The sequence below is a fragment of the Sorex fumeus genome, unplaced genomic scaffold (assembly GCF_029834395.1).
Source record: "Sorex fumeus unplaced genomic scaffold, SorFum_2.1 ptg000021l, whole genome shotgun sequence".
NCBI classification, from domain to species: domain Eukaryota; kingdom Metazoa; phylum Chordata; class Mammalia; order Eulipotyphla; family Soricidae; genus Sorex; species Sorex fumeus.
Window position 1 is genome coordinate 3,115,455 of NW_026606078.1, and position 23,856 is coordinate 3,139,310.

Sequence of the window (23,856 nt, forward strand, 5' to 3'; positions counted from 1 at the left end):
TACAGCAGGTACCCTAGCACACATATGGTGCCCTAGGACCCACTCATCCTGAGCACAGATTCAGGAGTAAGCCCTGAACACTGCTGGGTGTGGCCTGCAAAAAAAAAAAGAAATTGAATAATTTATCCATCTTTCATTATATCAGCCAGTCTCCTCAGTGGTCATATGTGTGCACACTTTCCAACACCAGTGTCCCCAGTATATACCCCCGTTCCCTGCCGTCTCTCTACTTTTGGGCATTATGTTTTGCTCAAATTTTCCCACGACCATTCAAGCCTGCCTGCCAGGGATGATGGATCATTGTATGCTGAGTCTCATACATGAAAGCCTTTTAGCTGTATCTCACAGTGACTCAAAAAAAAAATGTAAATGTGCAGTTCTTGCCCAATTCAATCAGCTTTATCAATGGCTGAATAAATAGCAGTACTCCTACAGTAAAGAAAAAAAAGAAATAATTCATATTTGATCTGGTTTTCCATCTTGGATTTTCTTTTCTTTAAATATTTTTTTTAATTTTTGGGTCATCCTCACAGGAACAAAAACACATTAAAAATGGGAAGAGGAATTAAACAGATATTCCCCAAAGAAAACATACAGCTAGCCAATAGAAAAAAATGAAAACATTTTGTCACATCATGTTAGACTAATGTAAATCAAAACAATGAGTTATCACTTCACATCAATATGAGTAGCACATATCAGAAAGTTAAGAAACAGTGTCAGTGCTTAAGAGAAATAAATCAGAAAGAGAAAGACAAACAAGAGAAAAAGACAATACTAGGAGGCCTCTTTCATGGTCTATTAAAAAAAGCAAGTGAATAGACAATGTCCCATGAAAACAAATCCTGAAACTCGCACAACTGAATTAAGATTTTCAAAGGTGAGTGTGGTAAGGGATAATAGACTTCAGTGGGCTAATAGACTACAGTGGAGGGATATTGGTACTCTGCCATGATGTAAGCATATTTTTAGTCTTAAAAGAGAAATATTTACACCCTTGCAAACCACTGTTGCCTCAATTTTTTATTTTTTAATATTTTTCACATTTTATTCATTTATTTTTATTTTTTATTATTTTTTAAAATTTTTTATTAGTGAGACATCATGAGGTACAGTTGTAGACTTACAAATTTTTGTGCTTGGGTTTCAATTATAAAATGATCAAATACCCATCCCTCCTCAATTTTTTAAAAATATGTAGACATACAGTGGCAAACCATGCAACTCAGGCAAACTCAGGCAGCTCCGCCCCAAAGAAGGAAGGTTTAAATAGACTAGAGCTCTATTTTATTTATTTAATTTGGTTCTGGGCAGCATCCTGCAGTGCTCAGGGCTTACAGGTGGCTCTTCACTCAGGGAACACTGATGGTGGCAGTCAGGGAACCACATGTGATGCTGGAAATTGAACTCTGGTGGGCCACATGCAATGCAAGTACCTTAACTGCTATATTATAACCCCAGGAACAGAGCTCTGATGTGAAAAGAGGATATAGAGAAAAGGCAATGTTTAAAGAAAATAAACAAGGAGAGAGAAATCAAGAAAAGAACACAGTGGGTAGTTCTTGTGAAGAAATTACATATTGGAAGTGGAAGTGAATTGGAAGTAGAACGTAACGCAGTCATTCTCTCTAATTTTTATAAACAATTTATGCTTTTTTTGTAAAAGCTACTGGATTTTTGATCTTTTTCTTTGTAATGGTTTTAGATTTGGGGGACATCCCATTGTGTTCAGGGCTTACTCCTAAGTCTGTGCTCAAGGATCACTCCTGATACTGCCATATGCAAGGCAAGCATCTTACTCCTATAGTATCTCTGGCCTGATCTGTAGTTTTTTTCAGACTGGCAATACCAGCAGTCTGTTTACCTAAAGGAAAAGTGAAATATATGTATCCAGGAACATAAAAATACAATTTGTGTGCTTTAATTTGGGATAAAGTAAGAGTTACTTTAACCTTGCCTTCCTTAGTGCAGATAAGCCCTTCCTATATTTCTAGTACACTTCTTGGGACAAATTTAATCATGTGTTCGTTACCTGTGTCACCATATTTTCCAAGATAAATATTATTACACTTATATAGGTTGTTCTCTATTTTAGGGTTCTTACATGTTACAGTAACTTTTGGAAGCTTTTATGAAAATGATTCCACTTAGTTTTTATTTCTCTAAAGAGCATAAGATTTGTCTCTCTTTTGAAAGAATCCATATTAGGGCATCACATTTTTGCGTGCTTCAGCTAACTTGCAACATTGCTTTCTGTAAAACTGCTTGGCTGCTTTGCAACTGGGGGAGAGGGGACTTGGAAAGTGAACAGGGCATAACTTCTTTCTAAACCAAGTGTGACAGGATTCAGGTGTATTTACTGTTCCTGAAATGTATTGTCTCAGTAAAGCACCCTGCAGACTTGGGTAAAGGATAACTCAGGATGCGGGTGGTTGGGGGAAATTGCCCTTTCCTGGAGTGTATTGTCTCACTAAAGCACCCTGCAGACTTGGGTAACTCAAAATGTGGATGGTCAAGGGAGATTACCTAAGGCTTAATGATTCCGGCTATAGATGCACTTAAATGCTTATCTTTGAATCTATAGGCTAAGGAGTAAGGTACTTTTAAATGGATTGGTTAAGAAAGTATATGTTGTTACAAATCTATTGGCTATGAAATGTGCGGGCCTTGTTGTAACAGCCAGTGAAGGCCTATATAAGATCCTCTTTGAAGAAGCTCGGGGCTCTAAGCCACTGACCACTCTGGGGTATGCTGTGGAGCCCCAGCATGCTGGCCTAAATAAACCCCGTTTTTACTCCTGCAGGAATTGTGTCTATCTGGTCTCTCCGCGCCTCCCAGGGCTAGGGAACTCCCAATCCCAACACTTTCACACACAGTCCAAATGTTTTGACATCTACAGATTAACAAATTCATCCTACATCAAGATCTTCACTTCATTTGCAGTTAGAGTAAGTTACATGTCCCCAAGCAAGGCAGCAACAGCTCCACAACTTGAAAACAAAGCTCCACTTACCGGGCACGAGAGACACTGTCATAATTCAAAAGCTGGTGGTGTAAATGGCCTTCTTTCTGATTCCCAGATTTTAAATAACAGGATTTTATTTCTCCTATAAAATTTCAACAGTATTACAAAAGTATATGTGTATAATTATTTCCATTTTTAGCTTGTACGTTTTTTAAGTTAGAGAGAATGCCTTATATACTATTTTAAAACAAGAGTCACAGGCAACCTGGGTCCATTTATTATATTTCTCCATAGAATGTGCAACTTAAGAAAATCCTGAAATATCACTCTGATAATTGCTTAGCTAAGTTTAACTCGATTGCCTATTCCTCAATTGATTCTCTCGATTAATTTGTGAATCTAGCTTTACATGTTCTCTTTAATTCATTATTTGTTTATTCACTTCATGTGTCAGTATGATGTACCTATTGTAACCGGATGTTTTGGCTTTTCTTGTTGTTCTGGTGTACAAAAAGAGCCCTATTTAGCATGTGGTTTTGATTGGTTAGACCACATGAGACCATCTCTACATTTGAAATTGCGATGAACAGTGGTATAACATACTGACTAGTATGTCAGCCAGGTAATGAGGAAAGGTAAGAAAAGGAATTAATTTGCAGGACTAAATTAGCTTTGTTAAAGAGGTTTGGAGTATTGAGGTATGAAAATCAGCTCATTTTGGACACGTAAAATGGTCTCTCCTCAGAAGAGTTTTTAATAGTACCTTCTTCGAAAGACACAAACTTTTCTTGTCTATTGAGAGGAGTTAAAACAGATTTGAGAACTAGATCTCAATTAGAAGTTAGACACCAACAATAGAAACAACAAAAAGGATCTCCAAAGCCCCTTTGAAGGCTTTGATATAAGTGCTAATGATGCTTTTATTATGCAAAAGAATCTTTGAATTTCTGCATTTGCAAAGCACTTAAGAATGTCCTTGTGAAGGAGGCTGGGGGTGGCTAAAGTAGACAATTGTGGTAAGATTGGTGTTGAAACATTCGTATTCGTAAAACTCTATCATGAACAACCTTGTATATCATGGCATCTTAATAAAAAATTAAAAGTTTATTATACTAAAAAGAGTAATATGTGACTATCATTGAGAACTTAGAAAATAGGAACGAAGTAGAAAAGAAAGAAGCAGCAATCTCAATTGAGAGACATATATAATTATTGTTAGCTTAATGTATTTCTAGTCATATATACTAGCACTAACTTTAGGTTGAATTTTAGTATAGTTGAATTTTAGCATGCTAAAATTTAATACCAAACATGTTAAATAACTAAATAAGTACCACCATATCACTTTCCTTTTCAAAATTTTCTTGCTGTTCTATTTTTTCACTTACTTTAATATATAGCTTGAGAATTAAATTCTTTTTTTAAGAATTCAAAAGACTTACCATGCTCATCAATGAAGACATGCATAGCATCCACAGATATTTCATCTTGTACAGACGTTTCAGGCCCACTGATGACTTGCAAGAGAGAGCTATCTTGTTGGGAAGTTACCCGGTAGATTATTTGTCTTTGCCTACTGCCCTGGAAACTTAACATATATAAAAGTTACAAAAGCCATTTTCAGAACTCCTTATCCTTAAAAAAAGAAGCATTAAAACACGCAGCTATTAAATATGGATAACATACGCTTTACACCAACAGAAAGCTGAATAAGTAAATTATCCTTACAGGGTAGTAATCTTGGCAGGCTCCATGATCACAGGGCTTGTACTAGTATGGTCTTGACTTTGTATGTCTGGTTTTCCTTGCTTAGAATTGCCTTCATAGGGTTTTTCACTTTCAACAATTTCTTCCTTTTTCTCTTGGGTGCATTTATCTGAAAAACATTACTATATATATTAATATAATATTAACAAGTAAAAAATACTTAAAGTAAGTTACCAGAACAAACTATACATAAAAAAGGCAGAGACAGCTGTAGTTAACTTAGATAAATGAAATTCTAATCTAAAAAGATTAGACAATGGGAGTCATTTCATTATGATGAAAGGACCTATACAGAAAGATGTAATATACATTAATATATATGTATTCAGAGAGTGAAGGGGCATCAAAATATATTTAAAAATTAGTAACAAGTGATACTGATAACAGTGCAATGTATGTAGGGGGCTTTAATATCCCATTCTTGTCAATGGACAGATTTACCAGACAGCAAGGAAATCAGCAAGGAAACAACAGCTCTAAAGGAGGAATTAGAGTAGCTGAGTTTAATGGACATCTTCCAGGGCACTCTACCCCTAGTCCCCAAAAAGAACATATATTCTTCTCAGGATACATGGAATTTTCTCAAGTATACATTAAATGTTAGAACACAAAATGATTAATATTACACTAACAAAATAAAACCAAGTATCTTTTTCAATTACAATGATTTAAAACTAGAAAAATTGCAAACATGTGGAGACTAACAACATGCTACTGAAGTGAGCCAACAAAGAAATCAAAGAAATTTTAGTACTTGGAAACAAAATAAAATGAAAACACCAGGTGTCAAAAACTATGGCCTTCAACAAAAAGAATACTAAGAGGAAAGTTTATAGGAGTACTGATCTACATCATGAAACAAGAAAGATGCCAAATATACAATCTAAATTTATAACTTAAGAAATTGAGAAAGAATACATGTAGCCAACAATCAGCAGAAAGACGGAAAATAGAAATAATTAAGAGCAAAATGAATTAGAAATTATAAAAAAAAATTACAAAAGATCAAGAGTTTGTTCTTCAAAAAGATTGATGAGGGACTAGAGAGAGAGCACAGGGACTAACATACTTGCCTTATTCACCACTGACCCTGGTGATCCCTATCATGACATACTGTCCACCATATACCACCAGGAATGTCCCCTGAACACAGAGCCAAGAGTAAGTCCTAAGCACCACTGGGTGTGGCCCAGCAACCCACACGCCATCCCATAAAAAGATTGGTAAACCTTTTGCAAGGCTCAATATTAGAAAAAGAGAGATTGCAGAAGTTTAAAGAATCATAAGAGTCCACTGTAAATCCATGTGTTAATAAACTTCTAAAACCAAGGAGAAATGAATACATTTTTAGAAGCATACATTCCAAGAATGGGTTGGAGCGATAGTATAGGGGGTAGGGCGTTTGCTTGCATGCGGCTAACCTGGACGATCCAGGTTCCATTCCTCCGCCCCTCTCAGAGAGCCCGGCAAGCTACCCGTATTCCATATGCCAAACACAGTAACAACAGGTCTCACAAGAGAGACATTACTGGACCCACTCGAGCAAATCGATGAACAGCAGGAGGACAGTGCTACAGTGCTACATTCCAAGAATGAATCATGAGGAAACTAAAATCAGGAGCAACCAATTAAAAACTAGGAAATGAAGAATGTCATGGGTATAACACCTGAGTGTTGGAGAACAGATAGACTTGTTACAGAAACCTTGGTACATTTACACAATTGAGTACTATGTAGCTGTTAGAAAAGATGAAGTCATAAAATTTACATACAAGTGGTACTACATGGAAAGTATCATGTTAAGCGAAATGGATCAGAAAGAGTGGAATAGACACAGAAAGATTGCATTCATCTGGGGAATATAAAGAAACAAAATAGGAGACTAACACCCAAGAATGGCCGAGATTAGTACCAAGAATTTTACTCTATGACTTGGAGGCCAGTCACACATGATGCTAGGGGAAAAGGCAGCTCAGATGGAGAAGAGAACACCAAATAAAGGGTGTTGGGAGGATCCTCCCAGGATTGGAGAAGCATGCTGAAAGTAGACTATAGACCAAACATGATTGCCACTCAATGCCTCTCCTGTAGACCACAGAACCTGCCACAGAGGCAGGGTGAGACGGGGGGTATGGGGGGTGGGAGGGATACTGGGACCCGTAGTGGTGGAGGATGGGCACTGGTGGAGGGATGGGTAGTTGATTATTGTATAACTGAAACCCAAGCACAAAAATTTGTAAGTCTTCGCCTCCTCCAGATGGAACCCCAGTGACCATGAGCCTCTACAAGCATAGCTCGAGTATGCGGGAACCAGGACTTGGACTTTTCCTCCAAACTGCTGGGACCGCCCCAGCCCCCAGGTAACCTCTGATTCCAGAAGTCATGCCCACAACCCGCCCCCCAGCGCCATCTTTACAGCACAAAGCCACAGAGAAGAAAGGCCGCAGGGGGGCTCCACAGCTCCCAGAGAATGCACCAGGTCCTGAAGAGAGCCAAGATCACCGGGAACTCCCAGATGGGGTAGGTGCCGCATCCTGCCTCCTCCAGATGGAACCCTGGTGACCATGAGCCTCTACAAGCATAGCTTGAGTCTGCAGGACCCAGGACTTTTACTCCAAAAGTAAAGTTGCTGCATAAGCGGCTGTGCGGCAACTCCCTATATGCAAGGTGATCAACGGAAATCAAAGTAAATCATCCAACGTTTCTCCCTGAAAACCAGGCTTAATTCTTATACAGGCCACAACACCCAATGGGAGAGAGAGAACAAATGGGAATGCCCTGTTACAGAGCCAGGGTGGGATGGGGAGGGTGCGGGGTGGGAGGGATACTGGGATTCGAGGTGATCGGAAATGGTCACTGGTGGAGGGATGGGTATTCAAAATAAATAAATAAATTTTAAAAATTTGTAAGTCTATAACTGTACCTCATGGTGTTTCAATAATAAAAAATAAATTAAAAAAATTAAAAATATATAAAAACTAGGAAACGAAATATTGATTTTTAAAAACTCCTTCTCGCAAACAAAACTTTAGGAGCAGGTGACATAATTTGGTGAGTTCTACTAAACCTTTAACAATGACTTAATGCCTATACTTCTTCAAGTATTCCAAAAAATTTAAGAGGAAATGTATTTTACGAGACCAACATTATTCTGATACTAAAAGCAAAGACAGATATTACATACAGAAACAAAACTACAGGCTAGTAACTTTTGTGAATTGTGAGTTTCCAAGAAAAAAATGGGGGTGCGCACAAGTGACGAGAGCATTCAGTGGCCGAGACCATTCCTCTGGCCTGCCCATGGTAACAGACAGATGAAGGACTGGGGAAATGGAGAAACTGGGCCCAGGCCCCAGGGTGGTATACAGTTGGTTTATTTGTCTCTCTAGAGCATAGTCTGATCTCTCCCCTTACAACACAGTCGTAGTTGTAGTTTTGGTGGTAGTCCCAGTTATCATAGTTCCATCATCCTAGTCTCCTCATAGACCTCAAAGTTCTCTCTTTTGTTATCTCTTCTTTCTTGTCTCGTCGTAGTCTCATAGTTCTCTACTTTCAGTCATTGTCATCATCTAGTCCTCCTTCTAGTCATCACAGACCCTCTAGTCCTCAAAGACCTCAAAGTTCCAAAGTCTCCAGTCTCAGTTCTCATTCTCCCCTCTTTCTCCTTACGGCATACTTATATAGGAATCATGAAAGGTGGGGGTACACGTAACTGGGGTTGAACATTGTCATAACAACAGAGGTAAAGGCATTCCTTCAGGGGCACAAAATCTCACCTGAGGGTTCAGCACTCCAGATTACTAGGAGATCAGCTCAAGGGTGTGATTTCATTCAGGGTGCATTGCTTTATTCTTTCCTCAGCTAGAAATCCATTTACACAATCATAGTAAATTTACTTCTTGTAATATTTTTAGTCATTTTGTATGAACACAATAAGAGACTAATTAGTTTAAAGCTTGGCTCTTGGAACATCTCGCTATGTATCCTAGACTACAGTGCTTAGGCCAGGTTAGTCTCTCCTAATTCCAGCAGGGTCCTTATTCAGTTACTTCTCTTTGGGTCATAAAAGAATTTGTTCATGGCCATGCTCTTAACTTATTATATTTATGGTGCTTAGCTTGTCTCCTTTCAATGCCAGGATAACTTACAGCTTGCCCTGGGTTCATCCAGTCCCTTCATCAGGACCCTGCTTTTGTAGTACTAGGAACCAAGGGCAACTGAGGCTTAAGTCAAGTAAATATGGATGCTCAGAAGCATTATTTTGGAGTTAATTACCTTCCATGTTACAAAGCATAGCTTGAATTGTCTCCTGTGTCTATATAAAAATGATATTGCTAAGTAAACCATGAAAATGACATAAAGGAAAGAAAAAAGCAATATAGGATTATTAATATTTGATGGAATTGGGTGTGCCTCAAGGGCATTGTTATGGGAGTAACTCAATAAACCTAAGCTCCCTGTGGGAGGAGCAAGGACAACCCAATGTTACCCAAAAGTGAATGTTGATGTGAAACCCTAAAAATATTGGCAAAACAAATTTAATAATACACTAAAAGGATCAAACATAAGATGACTAATTGGACCTTTATTTAAGAAATGCAAAATTAGTCTAAGATATTTTTTTAAAAAAACCACCTAAATCAATAAATGTAATCTACCATATCAACAGAAGGAAGAATTTTTGTTTGATTTGAGGCCACAATCGGTTATGCTCAGAGCTTACTCCTGGCTCTGTGCAGAGGAATTGCTCCTGGTGAGGTTTTGGGGATCACATCAGTACTGAAGATCAAAGCTTGTCAGTTACATACTAAGGCAAGTATCCTACCTGCTTTACTATCTCTCCAGCCCACAAAAGGAAGATATTTTAAGAATATTATCACATCAATCAAAATAGAAAAAGGCATTTGACAAGATTAAGTATCAATTTATGATCCAAATATTTAATAAAATAAGGAGAAAATGTACATTCTCAAACATTATATATGTCATTTATAAAACTTTCAGCTAAAATCATACTCAACTATAAAAACCTGGAGGCATTCTCTAAGAAAAGGCCATTCATTCTGAATACTGTTACTAAAATAAGATTAGAAGCCCTAGTCAGAAAAGTTAGGCAAGAAAAAAAAAAGAAAAGGAAAAGGAATTAAAATTGGAAAATAAAATTTTCATTATTCGCAGATGACATGATAATACACATAAAAAGTCTTAGAGAATCCACTAAAAGAGCACTGTAGCACTGCACTGTCCTCCCATTGTTCATCAATTTGCTTGAGCCGGCCCATTAACGTCTCCATTTTGAGACTTGTTGCTACTACATATATGTTATATGTTTGGCATATATTATACATCACGGGTAGCTTGCCATGCGGGTAAGATACTCTCGGTAGCTTGCCGGGCTCTCAGAGAGGGGTGGAGGAATCGAACCCGGCTTGGCAGGGCTGGCTGCACGCAAGGCAAACGCTCTACCATTGTGCTATCGCTCCAGCCCCACTTAAAGAAATACTCAAAAATGTGTAGTTTCTATAGAAAACAATAAAATAGAAGAGAAATAAACTGAAAAAGCAATCTCATTAACAACTGATTCAGGATTAAGTGTCTAGAAATAGATGTAAACAAAACACCTGTACAACAAACCTATAAGGGACTTTCAGGAAATCACATACCACATACACACACACACACACACACACACACACACACACACACACATACACACACACACTAATTTAATGCTCATGAATGGAATAGTTAAACTTTGTTAAAATCATCACCTTACCCAAAGCAATTTATAGATTCAGTGCAATACCTATCAAAATTCCAATAGCATTCTTCACCAAAAAGTAAAATAAATATTACTGAAATTTTTATGAGACCAGGATGATCCTGAATAACCAAAGAATCATGAACATAATCATAAACATATGAAAAAGATGCTTCTTAAAAAATTTTACATGGAAGTAAACCAAATTTATAATAATTGTGGTCTAGATAAATATATTATATAATTACCATTTTAGATGATGTAGAAGAATATCTAATGTCCTTAAATATTTATAGTGCTTTAAGAAATATAATGGTTATATGCCATCTGTATTGAATTTTTTAATTAAAATGCATGTATGCCTGTAAAATGATTGACAGGAAATTTATAAAATTTATTTCAGATTTGTCATCGCAGGATCAAATTTTTAAAATTACATATAAATGTGACTTAAATTTTTTTAAATCATATATGAATGATGTGTACTTTTTTTGTTAGGTAGAAAATTACTCTTAACTGTTCTTTTTTTCCCCACAAAATTTGTGTCCTTGGTTAGAAGTTCTTATGTCCTTGGTTAGAAGTTCTTATTTTTCTGTTCTCTTATAGATTCAATCTACACAAGGAATATCAACAAAATTTTTTTAAAGTTTTTTAAATTAAATCACCATAAGATACATAGTTACAAAGCTGTCCAATGGTCGGATTTCAGTAATATAATTTTCTATCACTCATCTCTTCGAGAATGATTACTAGTCCAACCTTTTTTTGGAAAACAATATGGGCATTCCTCCAAAAGCTAGAAATTGAGCTTCCATATGACCCAGCAGTACCGTTTCTGAGAATATATCCTGGGGGCCCTAAAACACATAACAGAAATGCCATCTGCACTTCTATGTTCACCACAATTCTATTCACAATACACAGAATCTAGATACAACTCGAGTCCCCAAGAACAGATGATTGGTTAAAGAAACTATGATATATCTACATAATGGAATACTACACAGCTGTTAGGAAAAATGAAGCTATGAAATTTGCTTATAAATGGATGGGCATAGAGAGTATCATGCTGAGTGAAATAAGTCAGAAGAAGCGGGACATACATAGAATGATTGGACTCATTTGTGGGATATAAAAAACATAATATAATATTAATATCCAAGGACAGTAAAAATAAGAACTAGGAGGAGTGATACATGATTGGAAGCTTGCCTCAAGTGCTGGGAAAGAAGGCAGTTGGGATAAAGAAGGGACCACTACGACAAAGATAGTTGGAAATGATCACTCTGGATAAGAACTGTGTGCTGAAAATAGGTAAAGAAAAACCGATACCCTCTCTGTATCTGTATTAAGTGGTTTTTAAGAGATAAGAGAAACTGTCAGCCATTTATTAATATATGTAATGTATCCACTTAAGAGTAGGAGAGGCTTAAGATATGATAAATTTATGTGAATTCTAACTATGTCACATGGAAAACTATAGCTGTCAAACTGTGTCTTTCTGCAGGGTTTTATATGATATGATTGCTGGCTAAAACCATATGCTATGATAACCCTCTCTCATAAGCATGTTTCATGAAAACTGAAATTTTCTTTTTGACAAACTGTCAAATGAAATGTAAACATTTTTATATACATTTTGTATAAAAAATTCTGGTAGTTTCACAGATGTTTAAGGTATGTTTATCTTCAAGATTTACATATGTCAGTAAATGTTATCTAATTGATTAGATAAGAGGATTCTAAAAAAACCCAAAAATTTATATCTATTGATTTGGGGAATTCTTATTCTTTTAATATTATCCTCAGGCTAAGAGAAGGGGATATACCATCTCCACATTGCTGACAATTACTTGAAGTCTGAAGATCAAAAACTTTGTGAAAGAAAAAATGATGCAATTTCTATCTCATGAGAACTTATTCATTTAACTTTTTTTATTTTTTTAAAAATTTTTATTAGTGAAACACCATGAGGTACAGTTGTAGACTTACAAATTTTTGTGCTTGGGTTATACAATGATCCAGTACCCATCCCTCCACCAGTGGCCATTCTCCATCATTTACATGAGCCCTGAGATAATTTTAGTAGGCTTTCCAAACATCATGTTTTGTTAAGACCTGTATATTCATCCTACTTAGTCATGTTCTTCTCAGGCAAAGATGAACCCAGAGGAAGATAGCTGTTGGCATCTTTGAGAATAGAGTGGGAATAGAGTTAATTGTGTCCTCACACTATTACAGTGGCTGCTGCAGTATGTCCTTAGGCCGACCCTTAGGGATAACAGTGTTACACATGATCGCATTATGCAAAACCTAGCACTTTTATATCGAGTCTTTATTTAAGAGGATTCTAAAAAAACCCAAAAATTTATATCTATTGATTTGGGGAATTCTTATTCTTTTAATATTATCCTCAGGCTAAGAGAAGGGGATATACCATCTCCACATTGCTGAACATATAGTTCAAAGTCAACTATGCATAATGAAAATCTATTTTATAAATAAACCAATTCTAACTTTAGCTTGAAATTTTAGATTTAAAGTGATAAATTGCTGGGGCACCATAAGGACCAAGGATTGAACGTGGGCCTCCTGTGCACACAGCATATGCTCAGCTCATTGAGTTATCTTTCAGGCTTTCAGTCTGCTGCTGATGTAGGTTCCTGGGTGACTTAAGTGGAGAGGTTGGCGAGGGTGGGGGATGGCGGGAGGTGGGAGGAGAAAGTCTGCAGCATCAAGAAAGAAGTCTGCTGCTTTCCCTCTTCCTTCCTCTGTTACCCTGGGAATGCTTTGGAAATTTAGGACTGATAAAGTGTGTAGTGAGCCCGTACTGGATACAGATTTCATGTCCCTCCAGCCTCACTAGGCAGCTGTCATGCTGTACCTGATGTCCACTGGTTCCACATGGAGTGGGAGTTAATCCCTACCACCTGACTTTGGTAGAACCATGGGTTTAGGCTGGCAGGAGAAACGGCTCTTTGCAGGAAAGGAAAGTCAGTCCTAGATCTGACCCAGGCCTTTCAGATCAGTTGCTTTCTCTCAGAAAAGAATTTCAGGAGACGAACAATGAAGTAAAAGCAGGTTTTATTTGAAACTTCTGAGAAAAGGGGGAGGGGAGAGTTTTATATATATGTGTGTGTGTGTGTGTGTGTGTGTGTGTGTGTCTGTGTTTATATGCTTTTAAGTGCATTGTTTATTATTTTTTCTGTATCATATTATGTACATCAATCTAGTTTGATTATTTTTCACATGATGATATAGTGCTAAAATATACTTTACTTTGACCATTGTAAGCACCTGGCTTCTTTGTTATCTATTAACTCTTCACGTATGTGCAGATTTATTTCTAAAATCTCAATTGTAATTTATTAAACCTTATATCATTTTTGTCCTTAGAGCCTTCTCTTTCACTTACTATGGCTTTTCAGTATAGCATGGAATTGAGGAATGTGATGCCTCCAATATTATTTTTATTTTCTTTAAAAGCTGACTATACAGATGAAACGATCAGATAAGATATACACAAAAATAAATAAATCTCTGACCTATAACAAGCAGCCCAAGAAATTACCCACAATATACTGTATACAAATCACACTTGAAAGAAGTCAGACCACTATTTGTTGAAAGAAAAGGTGCAAGAAAATAATCGCCCTAATAATAACTGGCTTCAAATGGTCAAGGTTTAATTAGAAACTGACAACTATCTTAACTTTTGTCCCTGTTTCCAACCAGAGCAAACCACTCAACCAGAGAGTAGAAAGTCAAATAAGCTCCCATAGTCACAGCATTTTCAGATTGGTCTGTGTCTATACCTCCAGACCAACAACCTCCATTTAGAACACACTTTTTCTCTAATGATTGCACTCATCTGTGGGATATAAAAAAAATTAGGGCAATGAATGGAAGCTTGCCACAAGTGAAGGGCAGAGGGAGGGCAGTTAGAACAGAGAAGCAATCACTATGATAGCTGGAAATGTTCACTCCAAACCAGATCTGAGTGCTGAGTCGGTAAAGGGATTTATTTGAAAACCTGTCATTACCTGTATTGCAAACCTTAATGCCCGGAAGGAAAAAGAGAAAGAAAGAAGAAAAGTGCCTGGTTGGAGTGGAGGTGGGGTAGGGGATGGAGATTGGAAGTGGAGGGAGGGAATGTGGGGATATTGGTGATGGGTAATGTATTCTGGTGAACGGTGAATTGTTGGGTATTGGAACATTATATCACTGAAACCCAACCAACTTTGTAATTGTGTATGTCTCTGTGAGCCATTTTTTTTTAAAAAGGCATTTATTTTTTCTCCACCTCTACCTATTTTTTTCAACTTATTTTTTCAAAAGGCATGAGACAGTAGCTGACTTTGCTATTAGAGAAACCTTTGAATTTGCCTGTTTCTCCTCATTTGAGAACAAACAAACATGGCTTAAAGACATTTGAAAACTGTGGTTTCCTAGCCTTGAAATTCAGCATATTTCCAAAGTATAAGACAATTTGGATGTTCTTTGTGGAGAAGATCCACTGTAAGATTTACAGAGAAAACTGGCAAATCAACTACCTTTAAACAATAAGTCTAAGTTCACTTTTGGTTCACTATCAAGCAGGAAAAAATTTAGAGAGCATTCTTGGGACTGATAAACTCATGCAATTTCTGTTATTTTGTTTTAAAAATATACACCAAAACTGGCTTTTTAGACTATAATAAACAGGGCTGGGTATGTGGCTCAATGGCAAAACACATGCTTCATATGCATGAAACTTGGGTTCAGCAATCAGTAGATTATAATAAACAAATTAGTATTTAGGCTGAAAGGTAGTACAGGAGCAGACTCTTGTCTTGCATGCAGCCAAAGCAGGTTAGAACCCCAGCTTGACAGATGGTTCCCCCAAGGACCATTAGCGGTCATATTTACACAGAGAGACAGAGAGTCTGAGCACCACCAGGTCTGGATGAACAAAATTAACATACAGTAATAGACATTACCAATATACAGATGTTACCAATATATAGATGTTACCAATATATAGTAAAGATGTTACCAACTCAGATATATTGAATGAAGTCACACTGAAAAGCCATCTAATCTGCTACCTTGCCCTGTTTTTCACTATGGAAGTAACTACATCTAAATAATAATTAAAACAATAATAATAAGCAACTTTGGCATTTCCTGAAAATATGCATGTAATTTGAGGGAGGTAGGGCCAAAATGAAGGGAAAAAGACCAAACTGAGGGCCTCCTCAGACTACACAATAAACACACAAACACACACACACAAACAAACACACACACAGTTCACTAGAGAACACAGACACCATCTCCAGAAAAGTCTATTGTGCAATTTAGCCAGAAACAGCTGGCTAAAAAAGATAAGAAGGACTTGAAACCCTCGGGATGTGATTGAGCAAAGCAGGGACTAAAATAATGTGGAACTTTACCATCAGAAAAGGAAAGGGTGAACTAAAACCAGAGCAGCAGTTTTGAAACTCCACTGTTACAAACCCTTAATATGGAGGCAAAAACTAAACAAAATAAGAACCAACACTCACACCAAGTATGCATCAGAGGTCCCCTACAAGACCACAGAGAGTTTACTGTTCTGAATCTTTTTAAAAACAAGAAGCATTAAGGCAAATTCTGTCTGCCATTCCAACCCAAGAGCAGATCAATGGCAGTCTAAGTGACAATGTCTAACTAAGGCTGAACAAAACTAGACTACTCTAATCCATATCTGATTGATTGCAGGCAGAAAAATGAATGCCTGCAGTCAGAAAGAGACCAAAGAACCTAAAAAAGCAATCAACAACCATCCATTGCCTGCCCTAGTTAAGTTCGGTACTTGCTAGAACAACTGACTATTTGGTTAAAGGCCAGAACTGGTAAATTTTATATCCAACCACTGAGCACTTAGTAGGTTGCCTTGATTTCAGTGATAGAAGCAGATCAATACTAGCAAATAGAGTAAAAGGATTAGAAGCACAGTCTCTGGGAGAGAAGTGAGTATGAACTGTATTCTGCTACCCAAGTCTGCACTAAACCACACACTCAACCCTAATATTCACATCACTCTAAACTTGGTTAAAACAGGAGTATTTCACCTGGATTAATGATAAAGCCCTCAACAAAGACTTTGAAGCTATATGAGAGTGCTCCAGGAAATAAAAAGAAAATATTAGAAAACTTCAATCAGAAATCACTGAAGATAATATTAGATGAACTAAAAACACATAAGAGGTGCTCATCAACAAAATGATAAGTCAAAGAATGAATCAGTATCCTTGAAAATCATCACTGTCACTGTCCTCCCATTGTTCATCGATTTGCTCAAGCGGGCCCAGTAACGTCTCCATTGGAGACTTTGTTGTTACTGTGTTTGGCATATCGAATACATCACGGGGAGCTTGCCAGGCTCTGCCGGGCGGGCGAGATACTCTCGGTAGCTTACCAGGCTCTCCGAGAGGGACAGAGGAATCAAACTCGGGTCGGCCATGCTGGCTGCGTGCAAGGAAAACGCCCTACCGCTGTGCTATCACTCCAGTCCATCCTTGAAGATAAGTTAGACAAAACAACGAAAGAAAAAGAAAGAAAGAAAGAAAGAAAGAAAGAAAGAAAGAAAGAAAGAAAGAAAGAGAAAGAGGAAGAAAAAGAGGAAGAAAAGGAGAAATAAAATATAATTTGGTGTTGGAATGATGTATATAGTGTTCAAGTGAGATTTTTCCCAAGACACAAGGATAATTCAATATACATTACAAAAGCAAAAACACTGTGATATCACATGAACAAAAGAAGATAAAAACATCTGATCATACTAATAGATTCAGAGAAATTTTCAAATAGATTAAACAGTCACTCATGAATTTAAAAAATCCTACTAATAAAAATGGGAAGATATTTATCTCAATATAGTAAAGGTTATACATAACAAAGTGATAGTTAACATTATACTCAATGGTAAAAAATTAGAAGTCCTTTGTTTATGATTAGACACAAAATAAGGATTATATTATCACTACTATTATTCAGTGTAACAGTAGATATCTTCATATATCCAAGCAAGAAAAAAATCTTAGTATATTGGCAAAAAAGAAAAAAAAGAAAAATAATAATTCATACTACCACAAGTTTCAAATTAAATGATATTATAGAGGAAAAATCTAAGAACCACTCATTAAAAAACTCTTAGAAAAAATAAACTTTATAGTAAAATAGCAGACTATAAGCTATATAGTAAAATAACAGACTACAAAATGTTGCATTGTATATGTAAAGAATGATGTAGAATAGAACAAAATCTTTTACACCATTTATGGTTTTGTCCCCCCCAAATCAAGAATATATAGGAATAATATTTATTGATTTGGGGCCATAACTGACAGTGCTCAAATGGCCCACTCTCTTTTGTGCAGCTAGAAGTCACTCCAAAGTAGGTATCAAATCAAAGACTCAAACAAGATCAAATTCAGGGACAAAAGCATATAGTCTAGCCCTTTGAACAATCACTGACTCCACAAACTAATGACACATTTTATTTTAAAATTTGACTTGGAATGCATGTGAACCTGATTCTGAATCTTTATATGTGGAATTCCATTTAGTTCCATTTATATATGGGAGTTCCATTTAAATAAAGAACCATGCCTATGCTGAAATAAATTCATACTGCATTAGCATTCTTACAAAACAATATCTGAAGTCATTGGAAAAGACAGAAGCACAGGCAGATTATAGAAGTATGGCAAGATTTAGAAAAGAAAAGTTGTACAGAGTGAACTTTATACTTTACATTTTCTAGCCTGAAAGCAGAACACATCCAGTATGTAGTGTGTCTGAAATTTCAATTTAGAAAAATGTAAACTGGGAACAGAAGATAGCACAAAGAGCTAGTACATTTTGCATGCAAGAGCCCCAGGTTGGATCCCAGCACCACATATTTCCTTGAACACCACCAGGAGTTGAGTGATCCCTGAGCACAAAGCAGAGAGTAGCTCTTGGGAACACCAGTATGAACCGAAACCAAAAAATATTTAAAGTAAATTTAATTGACATTTTCAAAGGAGATGGCTCAAGTGGTAAACACTATGCTTAGCATTACAAGATCCTGAGTTCTATCCCTGGTACTACTGGGTTTGGTGCCTGTTGCCTTTGAGTAGTACCAGTTCTGGTCTCTATGTTGTCTCCAATCTAACTGAAGAATTGGAAGAGTTTGGTGGAAAAAAATACTACTTCAACCATTAGATAGATAAGAAGCAAAGATAGTGGGAAGATTATAACAAATTTTATAGATGAAGTATTCTTAAATATCTTACTGTCCCTAAATTATACCTATATGCATAGGTGAGATTCAAAGCATCCCAATGGAAGATAAAATAATTAAACAGAAATTTGAGCTTCAATCCAAGACTTAGTTTGCCGTCTGATTCAACTTAGAAACTTAAAATAACTAAATGCAACCTTTATTTTCCAGAGGAATAAAATAGAATAGAGACTCAGAACAGCATGTATAAAAATATCTGGGATACAATCCAAAACTATTCAGCAGAAGAATTAGGACAAGATGACCTAATCTCCATAGAAAAGAAAATCAATATAGATCAATCCTAATGTGAGCAAAATACTAAACTGAGAAAATAACATCCAACATCTATTATAAATACATTCAATGATAGAACAAAACTATGCTAATAATGAATAATAAATTAAAATATGAAATATCAACAGAAACAAGATGTCTCTAAAAACAAATTTTAAAACTACAAAATACAATACATAAAATTTTAAATTCTCAAAATTTGAATGAACATAATAGAAAAACAGTAATCTTTTTTAACAGTATGATTTCTAAATTTTTCAGGTGTTCTTTTATATGTGATACTTTGCTTTTATACTTGCTGCTTTTAGGATTTTCAGTTTCTTTTTGCCATTTAATTATAATGTCTTGGTATATGTCTGGGATTGTTTTCTTTGTAGGTGTTACCATATTTGAAAAGCCTCTATCCCTCTCGGAAAGCCTGGCAAGCTACCGAGAGTATTCCGCCCGCACGGCAGAGCCTGGCAAGCTATCCGTTGTGTATTCGATATGCCAAAATCAGTAATTACAACGGGTCTCATTCACCTGACCCTGAAGGCTTCACCAACATGGGAGCACTGAGAAGGATGAGAAAGGAGAGGCCGATAAAATCTCAAGGCTGAACTAAGCTGCCACAACGAAGGAAGACAAAAATGATCGTCTGTACTTTCAATGCACATATGCTAGTATCAGATGCATCCATCGAGGACCTGATGGTACAAGCACAAAAGCTCAAGTACGACATCATTGGTCTGACCAAGACAAGAAGGCACCAATCTCATCATGCCGTTTTCGACACTGGAGAAGAATTGATCCTCGGAGCATGCAATAAAAGAGGTGTCGGAGGCGTCACCTAGAGCTGGAGAAGTTCTATAAAGAAGACCACACCTTCTACAAGATCATTGTGGGTGATTTCAATGCCAAGATAAGACCGAGAAGATCAGCTGAAGAACTTCACATTGGGACCCATGGCCTAGAATGGAACGAACAGGGTGAGAGACTGAGTTCATCATGTCGACCAAGACCATCCATGGTAACTCACAGTTCCAGAAGGCCGAATCTAAATGTTGGACATGGGAGTCTCCCGGTGGATGATTCCGCAATGAAATAGACCACATCATATTCGACAGTTTTACCTGACCGATGTCGCTGTTGTTCCAAAATTCCAAACGGGATCAGACCACCGTCTCCTTCGTGCAAAATTCTACTTCACAGAGTGGGGAGAAAGGGCTGCAAAGTTCAAAAAGAGAACTCCCAGAACGACCACCAACTGGGAACTCTTTGGCACTATTGTGGCAACATGGGAAGATGCCATTGTTGACAACATTGACGAGGAATACGATTGACTGGTTCAGCACCTCCAAGATTGTGCGAGGAACGCCAAGAGAGTATAGCCACAAAAAAAAAGCCTGTCTTCAAAAACTCTTGAGCTTATTTTCCAACGTGGTTTGGCGCATGCCTCCGGCAACCACAAGTGAACATCCAAGCTCGCAAAGCAGTGCAGAGATGCGCTCAAGGAAGACCTCAAAGAGAGAAGAGCAGAAGTGCTGGTACATGCGGCAGAAGCCAGGAAAAGTATTCGTAACATTCGCCTGTCCTTCGCCAACTACAAGACCAAGATGACTGCCCTCTGACATTCTGATGGATCTATCACATCCTCCAGAACGGCAATGAAGAAGATTATCCATGACTTCTACTCAAATTTCTCCGATAGCCATGTCCACTTGTCAACATAGCCATGTCCACTGTTTACAGAATGGATTATGTTGTTCCCAATGTTCTCCCTTCCGAAATCTGACCGCCATTTCATCAGTAAAGAAACAAACAGCACCCAGCCCAGACAAGGTCAGACCTGAACACCTGAAGAACCTGCCGTCGGTACTCATCAATACACTGGCTCGGCTCTTCACACGCTACCTGTCTGAATGCAAGGTTCCATCCCAGTGGAAAACCAGCAGGACTGTACTACTGTTCAAGAAGGGAGACATCCATGACATTGGCAACTATCGCCCGATCTGCCTATTGTCTATCATCTACAAGTTGTTCACTCGAGTCATCCTAAATAGGATTGGCAGAACACTAGATGAAGGACATCCATGCGAGCAAGCCGGGTTCCGCAAAGGATTCAGCACCATCGACCATATCCACATGATAACCAAGCTCACTGAGGTTTCTCGGGAGTTCAAGATGCTGCTCTGTCTAACGTTCATGGATTTAAAGAAGGCCTTTGATTCTGTTGAGACGGAAGCAGTCATTGAAGCCCTAGCCAATCAGGGCATTCAAGCTCAATACATTAAGATCCTCCGTGAGCTGCATTACGGATTCACTACCAGGATCTCACCATTCTACAAAGAAGTAATCATTGATGTCAAGATCAATGGGTTTGGCAGGGTGATACCATTTCACCGAAACTCTTCAGTGCCACCCTCGAGAACATCATGTGACGACTGGAATGGGAAGGAATGGGAGTGAAGATAGATGATCGGCAGCTACACCACCTCCGCTTTGCTGATGACATTGTTTTAATAACACCAAACATCAGCCAAGCAGCACAAATGCTGGCCGACTTCGACTGTGAGTGTGGAAAGGTCGGACTACAGCTGAATCTTATGAAGACAATGTTTATGAGAAACAGCCTCATTCCTGACGCCCCATTTGCTCGCAATGGAACAACCATCTCCGAACGCAACAGCTATGTGTACCTAGGTCGAGAAGTTAACATGACAAATGACCTGGCACCCGAGCTGCGCAGGAAGAAGAGCGTGGCTTGGAACGCCTTCAAGAGCGTCGAAGAAATAGCTAAGAGGACGAAGAAACTCTGGCTCCGGGCACATCTCTTTTGATTCCACTGTTCTTCCTGCATTAACATACGCCTCAGAGACCTGGGCCCTACGCAAACAGGATAAGAACACTATTCGGGTCTCCCAAAGATGAATTGAAAGAGCTATGCTTGGAATATCACGTTTCACTCAAATGAGAGAAAGAATCTGGAGTTCTGACATCCGTCAAACGATCAAGAATCAGGGATGCTGTCTCGTTTGCCAAGGTGTCAAAAATCAGATGGGCTGGTCATGTAATGAGATTTAAAGATGGACTAGAGCTGTTACCAACTGGATTCCACGGGATGTCAAAAGACCGTGTGGCCGCCCACCTACCAGATGGCCAGACTTCTTCATCAAAATCATGAACAATCGGTTTGAGGTTCTTCATGTTCCTAGAGCGAACAGACACCATTGGGCTACACTAGCATGCGACAGGGACAAATGGAGACGTTACTGGTGCCCGCTCAAGCAAATCGATGATTAATGGGAAGTCAAGTGATCAAGTGATGAAGTGTTTTCTTTGTGTCTGGAAGTAATATACTCATAGCTCTGATTAATTGAATAAGTCAGGACTCTGATGAATTTGGTAAGTTGTCAAAGCTCACCTAGCTGATAAATTACATTACATTACAAAAACTCGGTCTTGTTTTATCAGTTTCAAAGCTGTGACTCTGGTCACAGCTTGAGACCTGTTTCCCTAAAACTGTTTCTAATGAAGACAAGAGACCATGACAATGGAATTCCTAGGATGTAATAAAATCCTCCAAGTTTATGGCCATCAAGGCCCACCTTGTGATCACAGGAACTAGACCTGATAAGATTTTCACCTGGCGCCAGCAACAGACCCAGAGAAGACTGGGCCACCCACCCCCACCCTCAAAGAGAAGCTCTAGCAGGAACAAAAGGCAAGGCAAAGAATTTCAAAGAAGACCATTGACCTCTCCCAACTCTACCCACTTGGCAACCTCCCTAGCAACAGGACTTTTACTTAGGTAGAAGCCCTACATGGGGGTGACTTGGAAAAACCCTATGAAAGCCACCTTGAGCAAAGGAAGGTCGCTCATGTGTTGTCTGAGCATATGTGGCACCCCGAGTACATGTGGTGCCCTCACATTCCCACTGGAGATGTGTCCTTTCATGCTTTCATATCTAATGCTGGGATGTGCCCAGGAGCTCTTCTTCACATTTGGAGAAGCCCATGTTTTCTCTTGAGCAATTTACTCTATCTCACATTCTCTCCTTCTTTCTCCTTCCTAACCCTAACTCCTCCCCCCCAAATAAAGTTTGCTTTATTTCACTGCTCTTGTACTCCAGAAATTCTTTTCTGCAAGGCGAGACAAGAACCCTGAAACTCTGGGTAAGGCCTAAAACTGAATTTCCTTTTCTGCAAAGAGCAAATTCTTGCTCCAACCTGAGTTTGTGACTCCTGGAGAAATCAGGTGACTCCTGTACTAGAAGACCAAGTGGACATCAGGTGTAGCTTGACAGACACCTGGTGGGGCTGGTGGAGTTCTGGCTTGTGCTGCAATGGTGGTCATTGCAGAATTCTCAGTCCTAGTCTTCTCAGCCAGTACTGGGGTGGCAGAGGTGGATCTGGAGAAAGGGACCATTTCTCTTCTACTTGCCTCACCTAAATCACCCAGGGGGCCACCAACTTCACTTCAATGGATCCAGCTGACCTTGGCTCCATCCAATCCATGTACATTCAGGAAGTTGCTGTTGACTCCCAGTCTCAGTTCAAACTGAGACAGAATCCTTTCCCCACACCACCAGTACATGGTCAGGTTCCCAGGGCCAGGTCTTCAAGGCCAAAAGCCCTGTTCCTCTGGGACTGCCCATGGAATACTTTCCTGCTGACCCTGCCTCTAAATTCAAGCAGTCAGAAGTGGCAGTGCTAATACTCCAAACCAGGCAGAAGTGTTAAATCGAGCTCACTAACACTTAACAGGCTGGTGGATAATGGAAGGTTCAGATTTGG

The 23,856-nt window shown here is 38.3% G+C and overlaps 1 protein-coding gene across 2 annotated transcripts in view; it reads right to left on the minus strand.

Annotated features, from left to right (window-relative positions):
- The window catches only part of PCNX2 (pecanex 2), a 409,093-nt gene that overhangs the window by 284,502 nt on the left and 100,735 nt on the right, over positions 1-23,856 (minus strand). For both annotated transcript variants that reach the window (XM_056113571.1, XM_056113570.1), the window contains 3 exons: positions 4,694-4,841; positions 4,408-4,553; positions 3,014-3,107 (listed from right to left, as the gene is read on the minus strand). In XM_056113571.1, the coding sequence (XP_055969546.1) occupies positions 3,014-3,107; positions 4,408-4,553; positions 4,694-4,841 (388 nt within the window). The remainder of the gene's footprint in view (positions 1-3,013; positions 3,108-4,407; positions 4,554-4,693; positions 4,842-23,856) is intronic.